This window comes from Globicephala melas, chromosome 13 (genome assembly GCF_963455315.2).
Source record: "Globicephala melas chromosome 13, mGloMel1.2, whole genome shotgun sequence".
In the NCBI taxonomy this organism is placed as follows: Eukaryota; Metazoa; Chordata; class Mammalia; order Artiodactyla; family Delphinidae; genus Globicephala; species Globicephala melas.
The window spans coordinates 74,218,359-74,238,459 of NC_083326.1; the positions used below are offsets into that span (position 1 = coordinate 74,218,359).

At 40.3% G+C, this 20,101-nt stretch overlaps 1 protein-coding gene and 1 pseudogene across 5 annotated transcripts in view; both read right to left on the reverse strand.

Moving 5' to 3' along the window:
- Nucleotides 1-20,101, reverse strand: part of HECTD4 (HECT domain E3 ubiquitin protein ligase 4) — a 190,370-nt gene that overhangs the window by 108,643 nt on the left and 61,626 nt on the right. For all 5 annotated transcript variants that reach the window (XM_030860500.2, XM_030860498.2, XM_030860497.2 and 2 more), the window contains exons 8-10: nt 10,197-10,389; nt 5,843-6,001; nt 499-612 (exon numbers count right to left, since the gene is read on the reverse strand). In XM_030860500.2, the coding sequence (XP_030716360.2) occupies nt 499-612; nt 5,843-6,001; nt 10,197-10,389 (466 nt within the window). The remainder of the gene's footprint in view (nt 1-498; nt 613-5,842; nt 6,002-10,196; nt 10,390-20,101) is intronic.
- Nucleotides 1,406-1,769, reverse strand: LOC132598382 (large ribosomal subunit protein eL36-like; annotated as a pseudogene).

Here is a 20,101-nt window from a genome sequence, read left to right on the forward strand (position 1 = left end):
TTAGTAACTGACTTACATGTGACCTTTTTAATTCCAAAAAGGATTTAAGTGGCTTACAGTAAAACCCAGGTACAACAGAACTAATTAACATTAACACACAGTAAAAGCCTTAGTAACTGAGCCCAAAACTTAGATATGAGCTCCCTAGGTGCCAAGGCAAAGAGAAAATCCAATGCGCTAACATAATGCTCATTTTCTAACAATAAGAAGTATACTAATCCCTCAAGGAAAATAAACCTTTTTAATGGCATAAACTTTAAGAAGAATTTGTTATAGACAACATTACACAACCTAATGGACAGTATCTTCAATAGTAATTTATGCAGAGGAATTTCACATATGACAATTTCTTATACTAATCCTCACAATTAAAGAGGAGCATAAAAAAATTCTTTCAAGGAAACTAGAATACCATAGAGAATTAGCAAGAGTTTTTAAGAGAAATTGCTTAAATTTTGAATTTTCCAAGGAAAATAAATGTGGGCATTTATTTCTTACCCAATCCTGGTACAAGAGCACCACGCCCCAATGAGCTTCCAGCAGCATCTATGAGATCGGCACGACTTGTGAATTGACCATCCGAAATATTATACACCAAGCTAGAAGCTAGGACTTCAGAAACAAATATTAAGCTGTTTAATAAGCCTTAAGATGATGGTTAGCTTAAACTTTAGCCTCTTAACAAGACTTTATAAAAATCACATCTTGGGCTTCCCTGGTGGCGCAGTGGTTGCGAGTCCGCCTGCAGATGCAGGGGACGCGGGTTCGTGCCCCGGGCCGGGAGGATCCCATGTGCCGTGGAGCGGCTGCGCCCGTGGGCCATGGCTGCTGGGCCTGCGCGTCCGGAGCCTGCTGTTCCACAACGGGAGAGGCCACAGCGGTGAGAGGCCCGCAAAAAAAAAAAAAAAAAAAAAACCACATCTTTTTTGGTTGTCTACCAGTGGTAACAATGAGGAGACAAAAGACACACATTAAGACCACAAAAAGAAAACTGTCATAAAGCCTTTTCCAATACGGTGAACCATATTTTTGAAAGTGTTTTTAAAATGGCAACTTTTACATACAGGTTTTTTTCAAGATAGATTGTCAAAAGGGTAATTGCAAACGGGGTTATGATTATTAACTTCACAAGGTAACAATATTTACAAGAAATATTTACAATATTTACATATATTTGGTGCTCAAAACAGGTTAGTGGATGTTTAGTTGCTATCCTTCCAAGCCCTGGCTCTAAAACCTGGAAACACTTCAGCCTTTTCCCTTAACACAGGGAAGTGTAGTGATGACAAGCATGAGCTTTAGGATTCTGAATTTGAATTCCAGCTCTACCACTTCTGTGTGACCCTGGGAAATTTACCGAACCTCTCAGTTTCCCCATGTGTAAAGTGGAGATAATAAAAGTTACCTACTTTATACAGTTATTGTGAAGATTAAATGAGTTTAAATATATCAAGGATCTGCTTTTTTTTTTTTTTTCCTGAGAAGGTTTTATCGTGGCTGCTGCTTTCCTCATGGCGGCCAGGACACTCCTCAGCTCCTCTTGCTTCCTCTTGGTACAGATGTATGTCCCCACCCTTTTCTGGATGAACTTGAGGGCCTGCTTGTTCTTGGAGACCCTGGCATGCTACTCCATGGCATGCAGCTCCTAAAGGGCAAAGCCACACACCTTTTGGATCACATCTTGCAGGGCTGCGCCTCAGCTTGCTCATGTTCTTGGTCACCTGGTGGCCCTCGTTGAGGCCCACGGCCACGGGGCAGCAAGAAGCCATGGCGGCTGCTCTTCAATGGCTGCCATGGCAGAAGGGCCTAGCTGCTATTACTGATATACCTTTCTTCCCCACTTCCCAACAGAAAATTCTAGCACTGTCTCTCAAGTTCCTTTTTCTTATTCCCATCACCCTAGTAATCTGGATTCTCATCACGTCTGACTTGAGCTATAATCTAAACTGTACTCTTTGTTTCTTTTCTATTGTTCTGTCCTGCACACCAACAAAATGGTCTTCTCCAAATCTCTTTTTCATTGTATTTACCATGCATATGCCTTTCCCCTATGTGGCCACTTATATGAATAATAGCCATTTTTCATGACTTAAACTCAAAACTTCATGAAGTCTCTCCCCTCTACCCCACTCAACAATGACCCTTTCTGCAGCACTTACATCTGCTCCCCATGGTTCAGGCAGTGATACAGCATTGTATATCATTTTCTAGTTGTTTCACACACCTGCATCATTTCTCCCAACCAGACTATGAGCTCCTCAAGGCAAGCACCACTTTTCCCACTCACTGAGTAGCCACCACAGTGATCAATGTGGAACAGGACATAGAAAAAATTTAAGCATTTATTTATTTGTTGGTCTAAAATAGAATCACTGGGTAAGCTATATCCTCATGAAAAAAATGGCACCGTGAAGGCCTGTTTTAATCAAATGGGGCTAATCTCAGGTGAGTGGAAAAAACCATGCCAAAAAGACTAAAAAAGAGTTTCAGATGATTAATGGTGAATAAAAAGACAAATAACCCAATTTTAAAATGGACAAAGGATTTGAATAGGTATTTCTCCAAAGAACATATACAAATGGCCAATCAGCACAAGAAAAGATGTTCAACATCATTAGTTGTTAGGGAAATGCAAATCAAAACCACAATGAGATACCACTTCATACCCACTATGGAGTACAGCTATTAAAAAAAAAAAAGAAAAATAACAAATGTCAGAGAGGATGTGGAAAAATTGGAGCCATTGATAATGAGACTCTAAAATGGTACAGCCGTTCTGGAAAATAGCTTAGCAGTCCCTCCGAAGCTTAAACATACAGGTACCACATGACCCAGAATTCTACTCCTACACATATACCCAAGAGAAATGACAACATGTCTACGCAAAAACTTGTACATGAATGTTTATAGCAGCATTATTCAAAACAGTCAAAAAGCAGAAACAACTCAAATGTCAATGAATTATATTCATACAATCAAGTATGATTTGGCCATAAAAAGAAATGAAGTAATGATTTGTGCTACAACATGGGTGAACCTTGGAAACATTACGCTTAAAAAAAAAAAAAAAAAGCCAGTCACAAAAGCACATATATTGTATAATTCCATATATTTGAAAAGTCCAGAATAGGTAAATCCATAGAGTCAGAAAGTAGATTGGTGGATGCCAGGGGGTGGGGAAAGGGGGGGATAAAGGGACTGACTGCTAATGGGTATGGGGTATCTTTTTAGAGTGATGGAAATGTTCTAGATTGTGGTGATGGCTGGACAACTCTGAATATATTAAAAACCACTGAACTGTATACTTTAAAGGGGTAAATTTTATGGTATGTAAGTTATAACTCAATAAAGCTGTTTTTTGTTTTTGAAGTGAATAGTAAATTTACATCATTTACCCGAGGGCTAAAGGAGGCATCCTGGTCACATATTAGAGAAAACAGGCTGTTGAGAAAAAGTCTAACCCATTTGATTCTAAAAGCAAAAAAGAAGACTTCCCTGGTGGCGCAGTGGTTAAGACTCTGCGCTCCCAATGCAGGGGGCCCAGGTTCCATCCCTGGTCAGGGAACTAGATGCTGTATGCATGTCGCAACTAAGAATTCGCATGCCACAACTAAGGAGCTGACGAGCTGCAACTCAGAAGCCTGCGAGCACAACTAAGGAGCCCGCCTGCTGCAACTAAGGACCCTACGTGCCGCAACTAAGAAGGCAGCGAGCCGCAACTAAGGAGCCCACTGGCTGCAACTAAGGGTCCTGCTGGCCGCAACTAAGGAGCCAGCCAGCGGCAACTAAGGAGCCTGCAAGCTGCAACTACGGAGCACGCCTGCTGCAACCAAGACCTGGTGCAACCAAATAAAGAAAATAAATATTTAAATGAATTTTTAAAAAGTAAAGACAAAAGAGTTTTGGAGTTGTTATGAGTATCTAAATCCCAAACACGTGCACTACTTGAAATGGCCTAAAGGTTAAGTTGATACTAGATAAATGGTTTTATTTAAGCTGTTGAGGTTAAATTTATATCTGCAGGTTAAAGTTTGGGTAAGAAATGCTTTTTTAAACATCTAAATGTGAAATATAATCCTTCAATGGAATTATGGGGAGGGGGAAGGGTAAGCTGTGACAAAGCGAGAGAGAGGCATGGACTTATATACACTACCAAACGTAAAATAGATAGCTAGTGGGAAGCAGCCGCATAGCACAGGGAGATCAGCTCGGTGCTTTGTGACCACCTAGAGGGGTGGGATAGGGAGGGTGGGAGGGAGGGAGACGCAAGAGGGAAGAGATATGGGAACATATGTATATGTATAACTGATTCACTTTGTTATAAAGCAGAAACTAACATACCATTGTAAAGCAATTATACTCCAATAAAGATGTTAAAAAAAAAAGAAAGCAAATTATTTTTAAAAGACAGAATATGAAATTTTGGAAAATGAAAATAAGTAAACTGATTTTAAAACATTTTAATTTTATGTGCCTAAACAAACTTTAAGGAAAAAAGGAATGTTAAAAAAAAGGTGTTACCATATATAAAAGGAATATTTGGGGTTTGTTTTTGTTTTTAGAAATACTCTAACATACTTTATTGCATATGATCACCAAACAATGATGTGAGATACTATTAGCCTTTTATTTTTTCAGATGGGAAAACTGAGGCTCAGAGGGGTTAAATGATGTCCCTAAGGTAAGAAAGACAGAAAATGGCAATGTAAAAGGAACATTTTTTTATTCTATATTATTTTCTCTTTTTTTTAATTGATTTATTTTTATTTTATTTATTTATTTATTTTTTGGCTGACTTGGATCTTTGCTACTGCCCAAGGGCTCTTCTCTGGTTGCGGAGAGCAGGGGCTACTCTTCATTGCAGTGTGAAGCCTTCTCATTGTGGTGGCTTCTCTTGTTATAAAGCATGGGCTCTAGGCACATGGGCTTCAGTAGTTGTGGCACACAGGCTCAGTAGTTGTGGCTCACAGGCTCTAGAGCACAGGCTCAGTAGTTGTGGCGCGCGGGCTTAGGTGCTCCGTGGCATGTAGGATCTTCCCAGACCAGGGTTTGAACCTGTGTCCCCTACATTGGCAGGCGGATTCTTAACCACTGCACCACCAGGGAAGCCCTATATTATTTTCAATTTAACTATTTGTCCACTCTGAAGCCAAAATCACATTGCTTTAATTACTATAGTATGCCTCCCTCTTTCATAAAAATATATGTACACTTATATCCCCATATCCCCTCCCTCTTGCGTCTCCCTCCCACCCTCCCTATCCCACCCCTCTAGGTGGTCACAAAGCACCGAGCTGATCTCCCTGTGCTATGCGGCGGCATACGTATAGCTGATTCACTCTGTTATACAGCAGAAACTAACACAACATTGTAAAGCAATTATACTCCAATAAAGATGTTAAAAATAAAGAAATACATAAAAAATATATACATGTACACTTAACAGTAATGAATTTTTGCATATATTATTTTGTATCATATACATTTTTATGTGTCCTAAAATGGAGGTATTTCACAGACGTATTTTCATAGCTCTCCAGTGGGTAGAGTTCTTGCAGTGTCAGTAAATAAAGTGGCAACAGATTATTTCCTAGAATCTTCCTGACCTCATTATTATTTCTAGTAATTTTACAGGACAATAGTTTTCAGAAGTGTACTATTATACCACTTTCAAAAATGCTATTTTTAATTCCTCCTAGCCTATAACTATACTGATAAGGTTTTTTGTTGTTATCAAAGAGCATCTGTAATCAGAGCAAGTGTAAAATCACTATTAGGAAAAACCTTAAATTTCAAAGTTAGGGACAAATTGGGAAAAGAGCCACAAATAAAGTTCACTTACTTTTTAAAGATGACAAACCACTTGTTCCACCAAAAAGAGACCGGGTAGCAGAGCTGCCTGATCCCCCTGGAGGTGGGACCAGCATCACCAAGTATGTACCACAGGTGTAAATGGGCGTCTTCCGAAGCATTTTTAGAGGAAGGCCACAGCTAGTATTTGCTGGTAAAAAGGAATGAAAATGGTGAGCAGAAATAGTTGACACACAGATTAATTTGACTACCAAGCCAAATTAGAGTATAACAAAGGGGCCCCCAATTCTAACAATAATACACTCAGACTCAAAATACAGAGCAAGAAATAATAAGCTAAGGGCAAAATAATGATCTTCTGTCTCCACAGCCTGGTCCCAAGCCTCCTGGTTACATGACCTGAACATTTCTCAAAGGTGTTCCCAGTATTCAATATGTCCTTATGTCTTTTAAAAATCTTTCAATGGACTTGAGGACACGGGGAGGGGGAAGGGTAAGCTGGAACAAAGTGAGAGAGTGGTATGGACATATATACACCACCAAGCGTAAAATCGATAGCTAGTGGGAAGCAGCACATAGCACAGGGAGATCAGCTCGGTGCTTTGTGACCACCTAGAGGGGTGGGAGGGAGACGCAAGAAGGAAGAGATATGGGGATATATGTATATGTATGGCTGATTCACTTTGTTATAACGCAGAAACTAACACACCATTGTAGAGCAATTATACTCCAATAAAGATGTTAAAATAAATAAATAAATAACATAAAGATCTTTCAAAAGAATGAACCCTCACATGGACTAAATCTCAAAATAAAAGAAGAATCCTACTGTTTATGTTTCCCCCTAGGAAACTGTGCTCCAGTAGAGATCTTTTAATTTTATATAGAACAAATTATTAACAGGTTTGTGATATTAAATTTATTATAAACAGCTCTGAACATGGAATCTACTAGAAATTTCAACCCATAACTAGTTAATAAAAGCTTTCACAATGTCTATCACAAAATAACTTTATGTCCACAGAATTTATAACCCATGATGTATTTTCTTTTTTTTAGGGTCAGTGACATAAACTATCATTAGGAAAATAATTATTGTGTCTAATCAAGAGGTATAAAATGTACTTTAATTTCCCTTACTCACTGGCAGATCTGAAAATGTAGGGTGAATTTAACATTTTCTATATATTAGTCCAGTGAAGATTGACGATGGCAACAGAAAGAGTGCTTTACCTAGGAAGCTGTCAAGGTATAAAATATGACTGCCTACATAGACATAAAATTATCTTTAGATGGTTTAGATTAGAAAAATTAGACAAGTGAAACCGAATCTGTCATTTGCTTTGAATGCCTGTGGTTCTAAAAAGCTCCATTTTTTAAACTTCCAAGCCGCCAACAAGTATATTTTTCATTTAGGACATAAATCCAGTAGCATAAATTTCCATAAGTAAGAAACCCAAAAGGGGCAACGACTGAAAAACTAGCAACTTTGTGAGCATAACCACACAAAGAGCATAACCACACAATCGTGGTTTTCACCAAGATGTTTTTAATATACATACTCTTATTAACATGGTAATAGGTATTAGTTTATCACAGAATTAAAAATCCTAGACCCGCTGAATGTTGAATTAATTGTCAAAAGTTCACTTAGCCTATAACTGGTGAATTTTTATGTAGCAACCTCAGGTTAAATGAATACATAGAGAATGTGCATAAAAGTATGAGTGAAATCACATGTTTAGAGTTACAGATACCAGTTTTCACAGGATTCTAAATATACCCTTGCCTTCTGAGTCCACTTTCTGATATCACCCATGTTTTCTTATGTAACAAACATCCTTTTAGTATTTCTATTGTGCAGGCTAGTATTCAATTTTCTCCCAAGGGACAAACCCAGATCAAGCCTTCACCTTGTCAGGAAAATGTTCATTTAGGTAATAGGACTGTCCTCTACAAACTATTTCCTATAATTCAAATTATCCACATACCCAAGTTATAACAACTATTAATAAATTCCCTACTTACATTTGATACAATGGAGACCTGTGGAAGTAACATACTATCCTTAAATTCTAATACGGACTAATAAGTATTTAAAATTTGATAGTCTCACAATGAATTAATCACAAATATTTTCTCTTCCTAACATTTCAATATATAAAAGGATTAAAGCATAAAACTGCATTAAATTCATTAAACATATATTAATTCAGATTCATTTTTCTATACATGGCTCTTTTTCTAGCCTGATCTTTTACTACAGGTCATGATTTGTTATAAATTCATGTAGTTGGTATGTAATATGAAAACTCCTCAAGAATAATGGTTCTTGACTTTGGGGGGGTCATAAATGGCCTTGAACATCTGATAAAAATTATGATGATACATATGTTATTTAAAACTTTGGGAGAGCATATTTGTGAACCTCTGAAAGGCTTATCCCCATGAAGAATTCCTGCTTTAAAAGTACAGAACAGTGTGTTTAGAAGGCTACCTTTTATTGAGAAAAGAAGGACAATAAAAATACATAAATTTGTCTTTCTAAATTAATTTAATTTCTCTTTGCATAAAAAAACTCTGACAGGATAAACAAAAACTAATAAATAGAGCTACCTATAGGGGGTAGGGTGGGGCAAATACTGAATATACAAGGACACGGGAGTAAGATTTCTCTGCATATACCTTTTATATTGTTTTCACTTTCAAACTCTGTAACTATTTTCAAATATTAAAGTGCAAACACTAAATGCCAAATTCCAGAAAAAGCAACCTCTGTTGTGGAAGGTTTGCCTCTCATTTTCTTGGTCAAGAATGTATTTAGAAAAACTAAAAATAGAACTACCATATGACCCAGCAATCCCGCTACTCGGCATATACCCTGCGAAAACCATAATTCAAAAAGAATCATGTACCACAATATTCATTGCAGCACTATTTACAATAGCCAGGACGTGGAAGCAACCTAAGTGTCCAGCAACAGATGAATGGATAAAGAAGATGTGGCACATATATACAATGGAATATTACTTGGCCATAAAAAGAAATAAAATTGAACTATTTGTAGTGAGGTGGGTGGACCTAGAGTCTGTCATACAGAGTGAAGTAAGTCAGAAAGAGAAAAACAAATACCGTATGCTAACACATATATATGGAGTCAAAAAAAAATGGTTCTGATGAACCTAGGGGCAGGACAGGAATAAAGACGCAGATGTAGAGAATGGACTTAAGGACACGGGGGAGGGGGGAAGGGTAAGCTGGGACGAAGTGTGAGAGTGGCATTGACATATATACACTACCAAACGTAAAATAGATAGCTAGTGGGAAGCAGCTGCATAGCACAGGGAGATCAGTTCGGTGTTTTGTGACCACCTAGAGGGGTGGGATAGGGAGGGTGGGAGGGAGATGCAAGAGGGAGGGGATATGGGGATATATGTATACATATAGCTGACTCACTTTGTTACACAGCAGAAACTAACACAACATTGTAAAACAATTACATTCCAATAAAGATGTTAAAAAAAAAGAATGTATTTAGTGAAGATGATGCTAAATGAGTTTTTTACATTCATGAAGCAGATGCTAAATGTGAAAACAGTTTATACTAACAGTAATGATAAGGTATTTACCATTAAACACAGAGCTGCTTTGAATTATTACAGATTCATGCTAATTCATGTCCACAGCCAACAGTATGTATTAGCTTGGAATTAAAAAAAATGAAAAGTGACTGGAAGGACATTAAAAACGGTGAACTACGTAAAGCAAAGTGCTTTGTACGGCACACTGTAAATGCTCAATAACAAGTATTGCCTGAATTCCACAGGCAGCATGCACTAATCACAAGCTGAATGTACCAAGCCATGAAAAGGCATGGAGGAATCTTAAAGGCATATTACTAAGTGAGAGAAGCCAATATGAAAGGCTACATTCTGTATAAATCCAATTACATGACATTCTGGAAAAGGCAAAACTATGAAGACAATAAAAAGATCAGTGGTGGCCAGGGCTTGGGGGGTGGGGAGGGATGAACAGGTAGAGCACAGAGGATTTTTAAGGCAATAAAAGCACTGTATATGATGCCATAATAATGCACACATGTCATTATGCATTTGTCCAAACCCACAGAATGTACAAGACCAAGAGTGAACCCTAAGGTGAACTATGGACTCTGGGTGATTATGATGTGTCAGGGTGAGTTCATCAGTTGTAACAAACGGACCACTCTGGTGGGGATGTTGATAATAAGGGAGGCTGTGCATGTGTGGGGGCAGGAGGTAGACGAGAAATCTGCACCTTCCTTTACTTTTGCTACGAACCTAAAACTGTTCTAAAAAATAAGGTCTTAAAAATATATATAGCTGAAAAAGCGAAGGGCAGCCTACCTGCCTGGTCCTCTTTCAGGGTGTTGGAGATGGTGGAGCCGGTAAGGGCAGCCAGCGTTGCGGATGGCGAGGCTCGGTAGCGTGAAAGTCTGCTCAGAAGCATCTCATTAATGCTTTTTGCAGATTCGCCCTCTTTTCTCATTAGAATTGTGCGTTCCTGAAGCGGGTTGGCTACAAATACACCATTTTCAACCTAATATTTAAAGAAAAAGAGGTCCTTAAATGATATCTGTTTCCATTCATTTAGCAAATTTCTACTTGAGAAGTGTATTATTGTCATCTGGTTACTCAAAAACCTTTCCCAAAATTGTACCTGAGTAGGTGTATACCTCAAAACCTAACTGCTCTACAGAAACTGAGAACAAAAGGAAGGCTACGAGAAGTTTGAGAGCTTTCATTTTTCATAATAGCCCAGATTTTAAAAGTAATGAGCTAAGTTTAATAGGTTCTATGGAAGGCTGTTGATTAAAATTCCTTATATTGAATTCCACAGGCAGCTCTCACTAATTACAAACTTCTGACAGGTACAAGTAAGATGAGAGGAAAACAAGTCAATCAGATCTTGATTTACCACTAAGTACAACTATGAGGATAATGTCTTCTTGAAATATAATTGGCTAAAATCCAAACTCTGTATTAACAGCAGTCAACACTAGCCCCAGCTGCTTGGGTATTGGCAGAGCAATCGTGGAGAAAGGCAGACTTTGTCTGCTAAAAATATACGCCAGCTTCAACTGGATCCTTGCTGGTACTTGGCAGTTCTTCCTTCATCACTTGATTATTCCCCAGAAAAATCTCTGGAGTGGTGATTCCAAAATTCCTTCACCAAATTTTGAGCTTGGCTTTAAGCAGACCACCTGGCTTTCTCTATTGCTAAAAAGATCCAGACCACTTACTGTAAGCTGCTCCCACTCATCTCTCTTCCCACTCAAGAATCTTTGTATCCAGCCTCATTTATTCCTTTCCTCTTTTTTGTTTTTGCGGTACGCGGGCCTCCCACTGTTGTGGCCTCTCCCGTTGCGGAGCACAGGCTCCAGACGCACAGGCCCAGCGGCCATGGCTCACGGGCCCAGCAGCTCCGCGGCATGTGGGATCTTCCCGGACCGGGGCACGAACCGGTGTCCCCTGCATCACCAGGCGGACTCTCAACCACTGCACCACCAGGGAAGCCCTATTCCTTTCCTCTTAATCCAGAGGAAGAAGCACTTCACCTCATGTTATTTAAGGAAGAAGCACTCTGCCTCCTCTCTAACTGCTCCCTCAGTTATCTCCCATCTGCCCCTTCACGCTCAAGGTCTCCCTCTCTGATTTCCTGGTGTCAGGTATTCACAGGCCTCCGGGATCTTAAACAAAACCTTGGTGGCCCATTGCAATACCATCCCTCTTCTCCACTCCCACTCACTATCAAATGTCCCAAATGTATCTCATGCAGCCTCTGTACCCACTGCCCCCTCCAGACCCAGGCTCCTGGATCTGGCTGCAGTCTCAGAAACAGATGCCACTAGCGAAGGTGGGCAGGACTAGAGATAAGAGAGAACAGGAGTATAAAGCGGCAAGCCTTCCAGAAGCAAATAAAAAAACAAAAAAGAAGTACAAAGTGAAAGAGTGGTAGCAGAGAAGAGGCAAGAGAAAGAGAGCAAATTGAGGAGCACAGCCAGGCGAGGTTCCCGGAAGGGCTGGACCTGGTGGGGGGAGGCTTTTACAAGACATTCACAAATGGTAAGGGAATGAGTTTCTTAGAGAGTTCGAAATGCTGTTTCTATTTCCTCCCCTCTGCTTTTTAACACTTTGCAGCTACTTAACTCAGCTCCCTCTAACAAGTGGACATTCTTGATGGGCCGAGAGTAACCTAGAACCAAAATCAACCTTTTTCTTGACTTCCGTGTAGGTTGTGCCACGGTTGCCAGAACTCTTAAGGTTGTCCTTCCTCAGTCTCAGTGGTAGAACACAATCCCAGTTTGTTTCTTTTTAACATGAACACTTACCTATGTGTAAGGGACTCTTCTAATGAGCAAAGCCAAGATAGTTCCTGCCCTCCTTGTTCTCCTCTTATTTGCTGGTTCCCATCTCCACTTACCTAAATGGGAGTTTGCTTAGAGTTAGACCCAGCCTCTGGTGTCTAAGACCTCTGCCTGAAACACTCTGTCCCTAGATCCTCCTATGTGTGGCTGGTTCCTTCCCATCATTCGGGTCTCAGGTAAAATGTCACTGCCTCAAAGAGGCCTCCTATGATTACCAATCTAAAGAGGAATCTCCTCCATCCACCCACCCACCCCCCACAAGCCAGAGCACATCACCCAGTTTTATCTGCACAGCATTTACCATTCTCTGAAATTATTTTACTCATTAATTCATTGATTGTTTGACCTTCTACCTTCCCCGCCCCAACTGAATATTGGCTCCCTGAGAGCCGGGATCCTGCCTGCCTTGTTCACCATAACATTTCTAGCACTCAGAGGCACGCAGTAAATACTTGAAGCTTTGCTGAGTAAACAAATCAGTGCCCTGGCCCAAATCCAATACCAGCTCTCCGAGGTGGCTCCCACGTTTCTATATACAGACCCAGCCTTGCTACTGAGATCTAGTGCCGCTTCTCCAACTGCCTCCCACTCCCCAGCATTTCGACTGGAGCAGCCTTCTGTCGCCTAAAATTTAACACGTCCACATCTTACCACGTCATTTTACACACACACACACCCCAGCTAGATTACCCTTTACCAAGTATAGCTCTAGTTATGTTGCACGACTCTAAATATGACCCTTCAAAGGCATCCAGATAAAAAGCAATCACTTGGCATCCAGAAGCATTACCCAGACTAGCCCTATGAGAAAGACAGCAGATAGCTTAAGAAAAAAAATCGTATCATTGTGTTCAAGTACTTCGAAAATACTGAAAAGAAAACCTGATAAAGCGCCTGTGAGAAGCAAGGAGGACTGGGCTTTGGTGCGCAAGTGGTAAATCTGGGAACCTCTGTCCTTAGCTAAGAAGCTCTTTGGGATGAAAAAGCTACTACTGATTTAGAAAGGAGGGGAAGAGCCTGGGAGGAGTAAGAAGCAGCACAGAGTTAGTAACGATGAGAAGCTTCCCTCTGGCTCCCTTCCTGGCCCAAGCACCTCAAGCCCGATGACCATCCAGCCTCTCAACTGGTCTCCCCATTTCCACTTTGGCCCCATATGCTTTACTCTCCACACACCAGCCAATGATTTATTTACGAATGTAAATAAAACCATCTCCTTCCCTGTTTGAAACCCTGCAGCAGCTTCCCAACACACTTATAATAAAATCCAACCTACTGGTAAGGTCCACAGGGTCCAACATCCACTGACCTCCCCGGCTGGTCTGCCTCTGCTCCCCCTTTCTCACCACACTTTCAGCCGCACTGCCTTCTGTCGCCCCTCCAAAATGCCTGTACGCTAGGCCTGTACTTGCTGATCCCTCTTCCTGGACTGGACTAGTTCTGGTTTGCCCGAGACTGTCCTGGTTTTAGCACTGAAAGTCCCATGTCCCAAGAAATCTCTCAGGCCCAGGCCAACGGGGATGGTTGGTTGCCCTCCCTGGCAGGATGGATGGCTGCTTCTCATCATTCTCGTCTCAGTTCAAATGTCCTTCCTCAGAATGGCCCTATCTGCCAGGCAAACTGGAGCGGCTCCCCACTTCCATGCCCCCTCACTCTCTATCGCATTATCCTGTTTTATTTTCTCCCCAGCATTTATCACTTGCTGAAATTATTTTGTTCTTGTTGTTTCCTTTCTTACTCATTCCCCACACTCTAATGTAAGCACCTTGAAAACAAAGGCTTATTACCCTGCTACCCAGACAAGGCACTGGATTAACACAGGAAGGATGAATGAAGGGCATCTCAGTCAGCCAGATCATAATTTAAAGGAAATAATAAACCCATCAGGTGAAGGGGGAGATGGACCTCTATGAACACATGAACACTCTATGACATAAATCACAGCAAGATCCTTTTTGACCCACCTCCTAGAGAAATGGAAATAAAAACAAAAATAAACAAATGGGACCTAATGAAACTTCAAAGCTTTTGCACAGCAAAGGAAACCATAAACAAGACCAAAAGACAACCCTCAGAATGGGAGAAAATATTTGCAAATGAAGAAACTGACAAAGGATTAATCTCCAAAATTTATAAGCAGCTCATGCAGCTCAATAACAAAAAAACAAACAACCCAATCCAAAAATGGGCAGAAGACCTAAATAGACATTTCTCCAAAGAAGATATATAGACTGCCAACAAACACATGAAAGAATGCTCAACATCATTAATCATTAGAGAAATGAAAATCAAAACTACAATGAGATAATATCTCACACCAGTCAGAATGGCCATCATCAAAAACTCTAGAAGCAATAAATGCTGGAGACGGTGTGGAGAAAAGGGAACACTCTTGCACTGCTGGTGGGAATGTGAATTGGTACAGCCACTATGGAGAACAGTATGGAGGTTCCTTAAAAACCTACAAATAGAACTACCATATGACCCAGCAATCCCACTACTGGGCATATACCCTGAGAAAACCATAATTCAAAAAGAGTCATGTACCAAAATGTTCATTGCAGCTCTATTTACAATAGCCCGGAGATGGAAACAACCTAAGTGTCCATCATCCACTGAATGGATAAAGAAGATGTGGCACATATATACAATGGAATATTACTCAGCCATAAAAAGAAATGAAATTGAGCTATTTGTAATGAGGTGGATAGACCTAGAGTCTGCCATACAGAGTGAAGTAAGTCAGAAAGAGAAAGACAAATGCCATATGCTAACACATATGTATGGAATTTAAGAAAAAAAAATGTCATGAAGATCCTAGGGGTAAGACAGGAATAAAGACACAGACCTACTAGAGAATGGACTTGAGGATATGGGGAAGGGGAAGGGTAAGCTGTGACAAAGCGAGAGAGAGGCATGGACTTATATACACTACCAAACATAAGGTAGATAGCTAGTGGGAAGCAGCCGCATAGCACAGGGAGATCAGCTCGGTGCTTTGTGACCACCTGGAGGGGCGGGATAGGGAGGGTGGGAGGGAGGGAGACTCAAGAGGGAAGAGATATGGGAACATATGTATATGTATAACTGATTCACTTTGTTATAAAGCAGAAACTAACACACCATTGTAAAGCAATTATACTCCAATAAAAACGTAAAAGAAATAATCATAATAATTTAAGGTTTAAAAAGCAAAGTTAAAAATACTTCCATGTCCCCACAGTCTACTCCACTACCTCCCCGCTGATTTCTCTCCTTTTTTCATTGCAAACGTCTGGAGAGAATTATCTATTCTTCACCACCATCTTTTCCACCTCACTTCTCAGCCAGCTCCATCTGGCTTCCACCCCTTACCCTCCCCAACAGCTCTTGCTAAGGCTACCACCAATAGCCTCCATATTCTCCATTCAAAAGACCTCTTTCAGGCTCAATCTTGACTTCTGAACAGAATTCAATGCTGTTAATAACCAAGTTCTCCTTCTTATAAAAATTTATAAAACTTTATAAAAATTTAATTTTTTTAAAGTCTTTATTGAATTCGTTACAATATTGCTTCTGTTTTATGTTTTGGTTTTTTGGTCACGAAGGCATGTAGGATCTTAGCTCGCCGACCAGGGATCGAACCCAGATCCCCTGCATTGGAAGCCGAAGTCTTAACCACTGGACTGCCAGGGAAGTCCCCAAAATTTAACTTTTTATAGCCCCTTTTTAAACTTTTAAAACACATAGAAAGATGAACGGTGGAAAGCAATGCCTTCCCCACTACGTTCCCTCCTCAGACGCAACTAATGTTTCCAGTTTCTTGTGATGCTTCCACTCATTCAACAAGTATCTAGTAATCACCTATTGTGTGCCAGGCACATTGTTCTAGGTGCTGGGGACACAGCAGTCAATAAAAGAGAACAAAATCCCTGCCCTGGAGCTGACATTCTAGGCAAGGGAGACAGTCAATAAATAAGCAAATAAACTGGCAGTAATAAGAGCCACAAAGAAAAAGCAAGGTAAAAGGGATAAGGAGGGACAGGATTATATTTTACATAAAATAATTTATAAAGAATTGTCAGAAAGGTCTTTCTGATAAGGTGATATTTGAGCAGAGACCTAAAATAAGTGAGAACAAGCCATCTGGTTACCTGTGCGATGACAGCCCAGCACAAAGGTCCAGAGGGGGGAGCACATTCAGTGTGTTTGTATGTCAGCAAGGAGACCAGGTGTGGCTAGAGTGGGGTGAGAGGGGGCCCAAATCACACAGTACCTTTACAGAGGTGAATGGGATTTGGGAGACACTCTGAAGGTAAAGCAGACAGCATATGATGACTGGACATGGAATTTGGGAAGGAAAGAAAGAGGAATAGAGAGGGACACCAAGGTCTTTGGCCAGCACTGAAAGGACACAGATGCCATGAACTGAAATGGGAAAGCCTGCAGGAGAAGCAGGTCTGGAGTAAAATCATGAGTTTGGTAGAGGGCATGTCTAGCGTAAGGGAACTATCAGACTTCCAACCGGAAAAGTCTCATATTCTGTGCATATACAAACACCCATCCACATCAATACGCATCTAGAGCTTCAGGGACAGGTTTTGGCTGAGGAGCAAATTTGAGCATTATCTGTATAGAGATGTGTTTCAAGCTACAAGATAGGATGAGATCAACAAGGGAGTAAGAGCAGATAGAGAGAAAGGGTCCTGGAAATAGGTCCTGGTGCCCGTGACTGTTGAGAGGAGGGGAAGACAGGCTGGGCAGGAACAACCAGTGACAGGAGAAGTCCTATGGGTGTCCCAAAGTCCAAGTGAAAACCTTTTCAAGAATGGCAGAGGGGGTGAAGCCACGTTAAATACTGCTAAAAGGTCGAGTAAAAAGAAAACTGAGTTGCCCTTGAATTGACTACTGTGGAAGTCCCTGATGAACTCGGGAAGAGCTGTTTTGGTGGTGTGATGAGGATACAAAACTGATTGGAGCAGGTTCAAGAGAGAATGGGAGGAAAGAACACAGAACAGTAAAAATAAACTCTTTTAAGCATATTGCTGTAAATGGGAGCCAAAGAATAGGGGAGTGGAGGCGGGTGTGGGTCAAGGGAGTTGGTTTTGATTTTTCAAGGCTGGATATCCTCTCATGTATTTGTACGCTGTGGTGAGTGATCCACTGAGAGAGGAGAGCTGTTATCATAGGAGAAGGACAATTCCAGAGAGAATCCACGCCTCCCCGCCAGCCACAACTTTTATCATACAGCAGGTAGTGATTATACACAGTGCTCTGAACCTAGCTTTTTGTACTAAACAATATAACTTGGAAATTAATCTACTTCAATAGATGCAGATCTGCCCCATGCTTTTCAATGGCTACACAGTGTTCCCTTCTGTGAAAGTACCATAGGCAGAAAGCCAGATAGATATCTATGTTTACCTTCCCAAGTCAGCATTTTATTTTTTAAATATACTTTTGATGTGGGCCATTTTTTTAAAGTCTTTACGGAATTTGTTACAACATTGCTTCTGTTTTATGTTTTTGGTTTTGTGGCCACAGGGCATGTGGGATCTTAGCTCCCTGACCAGGGATTGAACCCGCACCCCCTGCACTGAAAGGCTAAGTCTTAACCACTGGACCACCAAGTCCCCCAAGTCAGCATTTTAGAAGCTGCTAAACTAGTGGCCGGTGATGCTTAAGAATTTTTTATCTTATGATGAAAAATTTCAAAAATGCAAAAATAGTGAATAGTATAGTGAACCTCCATATATCCATCATCCAGATTCAACCAGATACGGCCAAATTTAACCAGATACGGCCAAATCTGTTTAACCCACCCATCTATTTTTGCTCAAGCATTTTAAAGCATATCCCAGACTTGGGACTGACATATACACACTACTATATATAAAATAGATAACTAATAAGGACCTACTGTAGAGCACAGGGAACTCTACTCAATACTCTGTAATGGCCTACATGGGAAAAGAATCTAAAAAAGAGTGGATATATTTATATGTATAACTGATTCACTTTGCTGTACACCTGAAACTAACACAACACTGTAAATCTACTATACTCCAGTAAAAATTTTTAAAAATAAATAAAGCATGTCCTAGACATCATGTAATTCCACTTCTGAATACTTCACTACACATCTCTAAAAATATGGACATTTTCTTATATAATCACAATGCCATCATCATACTTTAAAAAGAAGAATACGGCTTCCCTGGTGGTGCAGTGGTTGAGAGTCCGCCTGCCGATGCAGGGGACACGGGTTCGTGCAGGAAGGGACACTACTACTACCTAGAGCTGAGGAACAAGTAATAAAAGGTTAACTATAAGTTACAAAGATATTCTCCTCCAAAGAGGAATTAAAATGAATGAAATAAATACATTAGGAAGAAGGAGGAAAGAAAGGGGATGAACTGAGCCAAATGCTCATCTATCACAGCAAAAAACAAAAAAAACAAAACACACACACACACACAATATATATAGGGTTAGTAAACCAAGAAACAGCAATATAAGCCTTTTACTTAGAAATATGAAAGCAGCCACCAGAAGAAGGAAAAGCTGACACCATTAAAGTAACTGTCTATAAGGAACATGCTAGGGATGGGGCAAGAGACTCTCACTTTTCATTATGAGCCTAGATGTGCTACCTCAAGTTTTAATCCATGTACATGTTTTTCTTTGATATAGATATTTTTTAATTTAACAAAAGCATATAAGGGAAAGGGGAATTCTTTGATGTTTTCCCATTATTCTTAGGACAAAGACCTAAATCTTTTAACTAGCTCGTTAGGTCTGTTTAAAAACAACTTTTTAAAAAAGGCATTTCTAACAATTTAATTACGAACGCATCTTCTAGTAGTACAATCTCTAGCAGATCAATTCAAAGACTCACTCTAGCTAAGACATTTTATAAGAAAAGATAATGATTTGAGAATACTGAGAAACTAGATAGAAAAAAAAAAAAGAATGTACAGTTAAAGGTTACTAGACTGACAGTTAACTGGCAGGATGGATGACTTCTTTCCCAGAACAAGTTTTAACCCCATTAAAGTTTATCAGAAATTGCTTCAGTGTTTTTTTTTTTCCTTCAGGAATGCTAATTTCTTCCCAGAAGGAGGTTGTAAATTACATTATATAAAAAGGTTTTGTCACAGACCTGGCTTGGGGCAATTTTTTCTTTACAAGTCTCTACAAATATTATCTAGACCAGTGCTGTCCAATAGACCTTTCTTCAATGATGGAAATGTTCTCTATCTTTGATGTTCAACATGGTAGCCACTAGCCTGCCACATGTGGCTACTGAGGACTTGAAACGTGGCTAATGCAACTGAGCAACTGAAGTTTTAATTGTATTTAATTCTGATTAATTTAAATAGCCACATGTGGCTACTAGCTATTATATTAGACAGTGCAGATCTGGACCATCATGGTTTCCAGTCTCTCTTTGCCCCAAGCTCTTCTCTCTGCACTCAACCACTCTGGCCCGCTGTCCTTTCCAATAAAACACATGCTCGCTCCCTCCACAGAGCTTTTCCATTTGTGGTCTCCCTTTCCTACCATGTTCTTTCCTCCCTATTCTCCAACTTCTTCATCTGGTTAGCTACTACTTTTCCTTCACTACCTCAAATTATGTTGTCCACGTATCTGTTCACTTGTTTATGGTTAATGTTTTGTCTCTCCACCACCACCACAACTCAACACACCCGCCAAAATTCAAGCTCCATTTGAGCAAGGGTCCTGTCCCCCTTGCCCATCACTGTATTCCCACCACCTAGATACCACCATGCCTGGTTCTCAGTAGATACTTAGCCAATATCTAATGAATGAATGAATGACTGCCTTCTCACAATATCAACTGTCATCTCTCTTGGGGACTCCCAATATCCATCTGTAGACCCAATC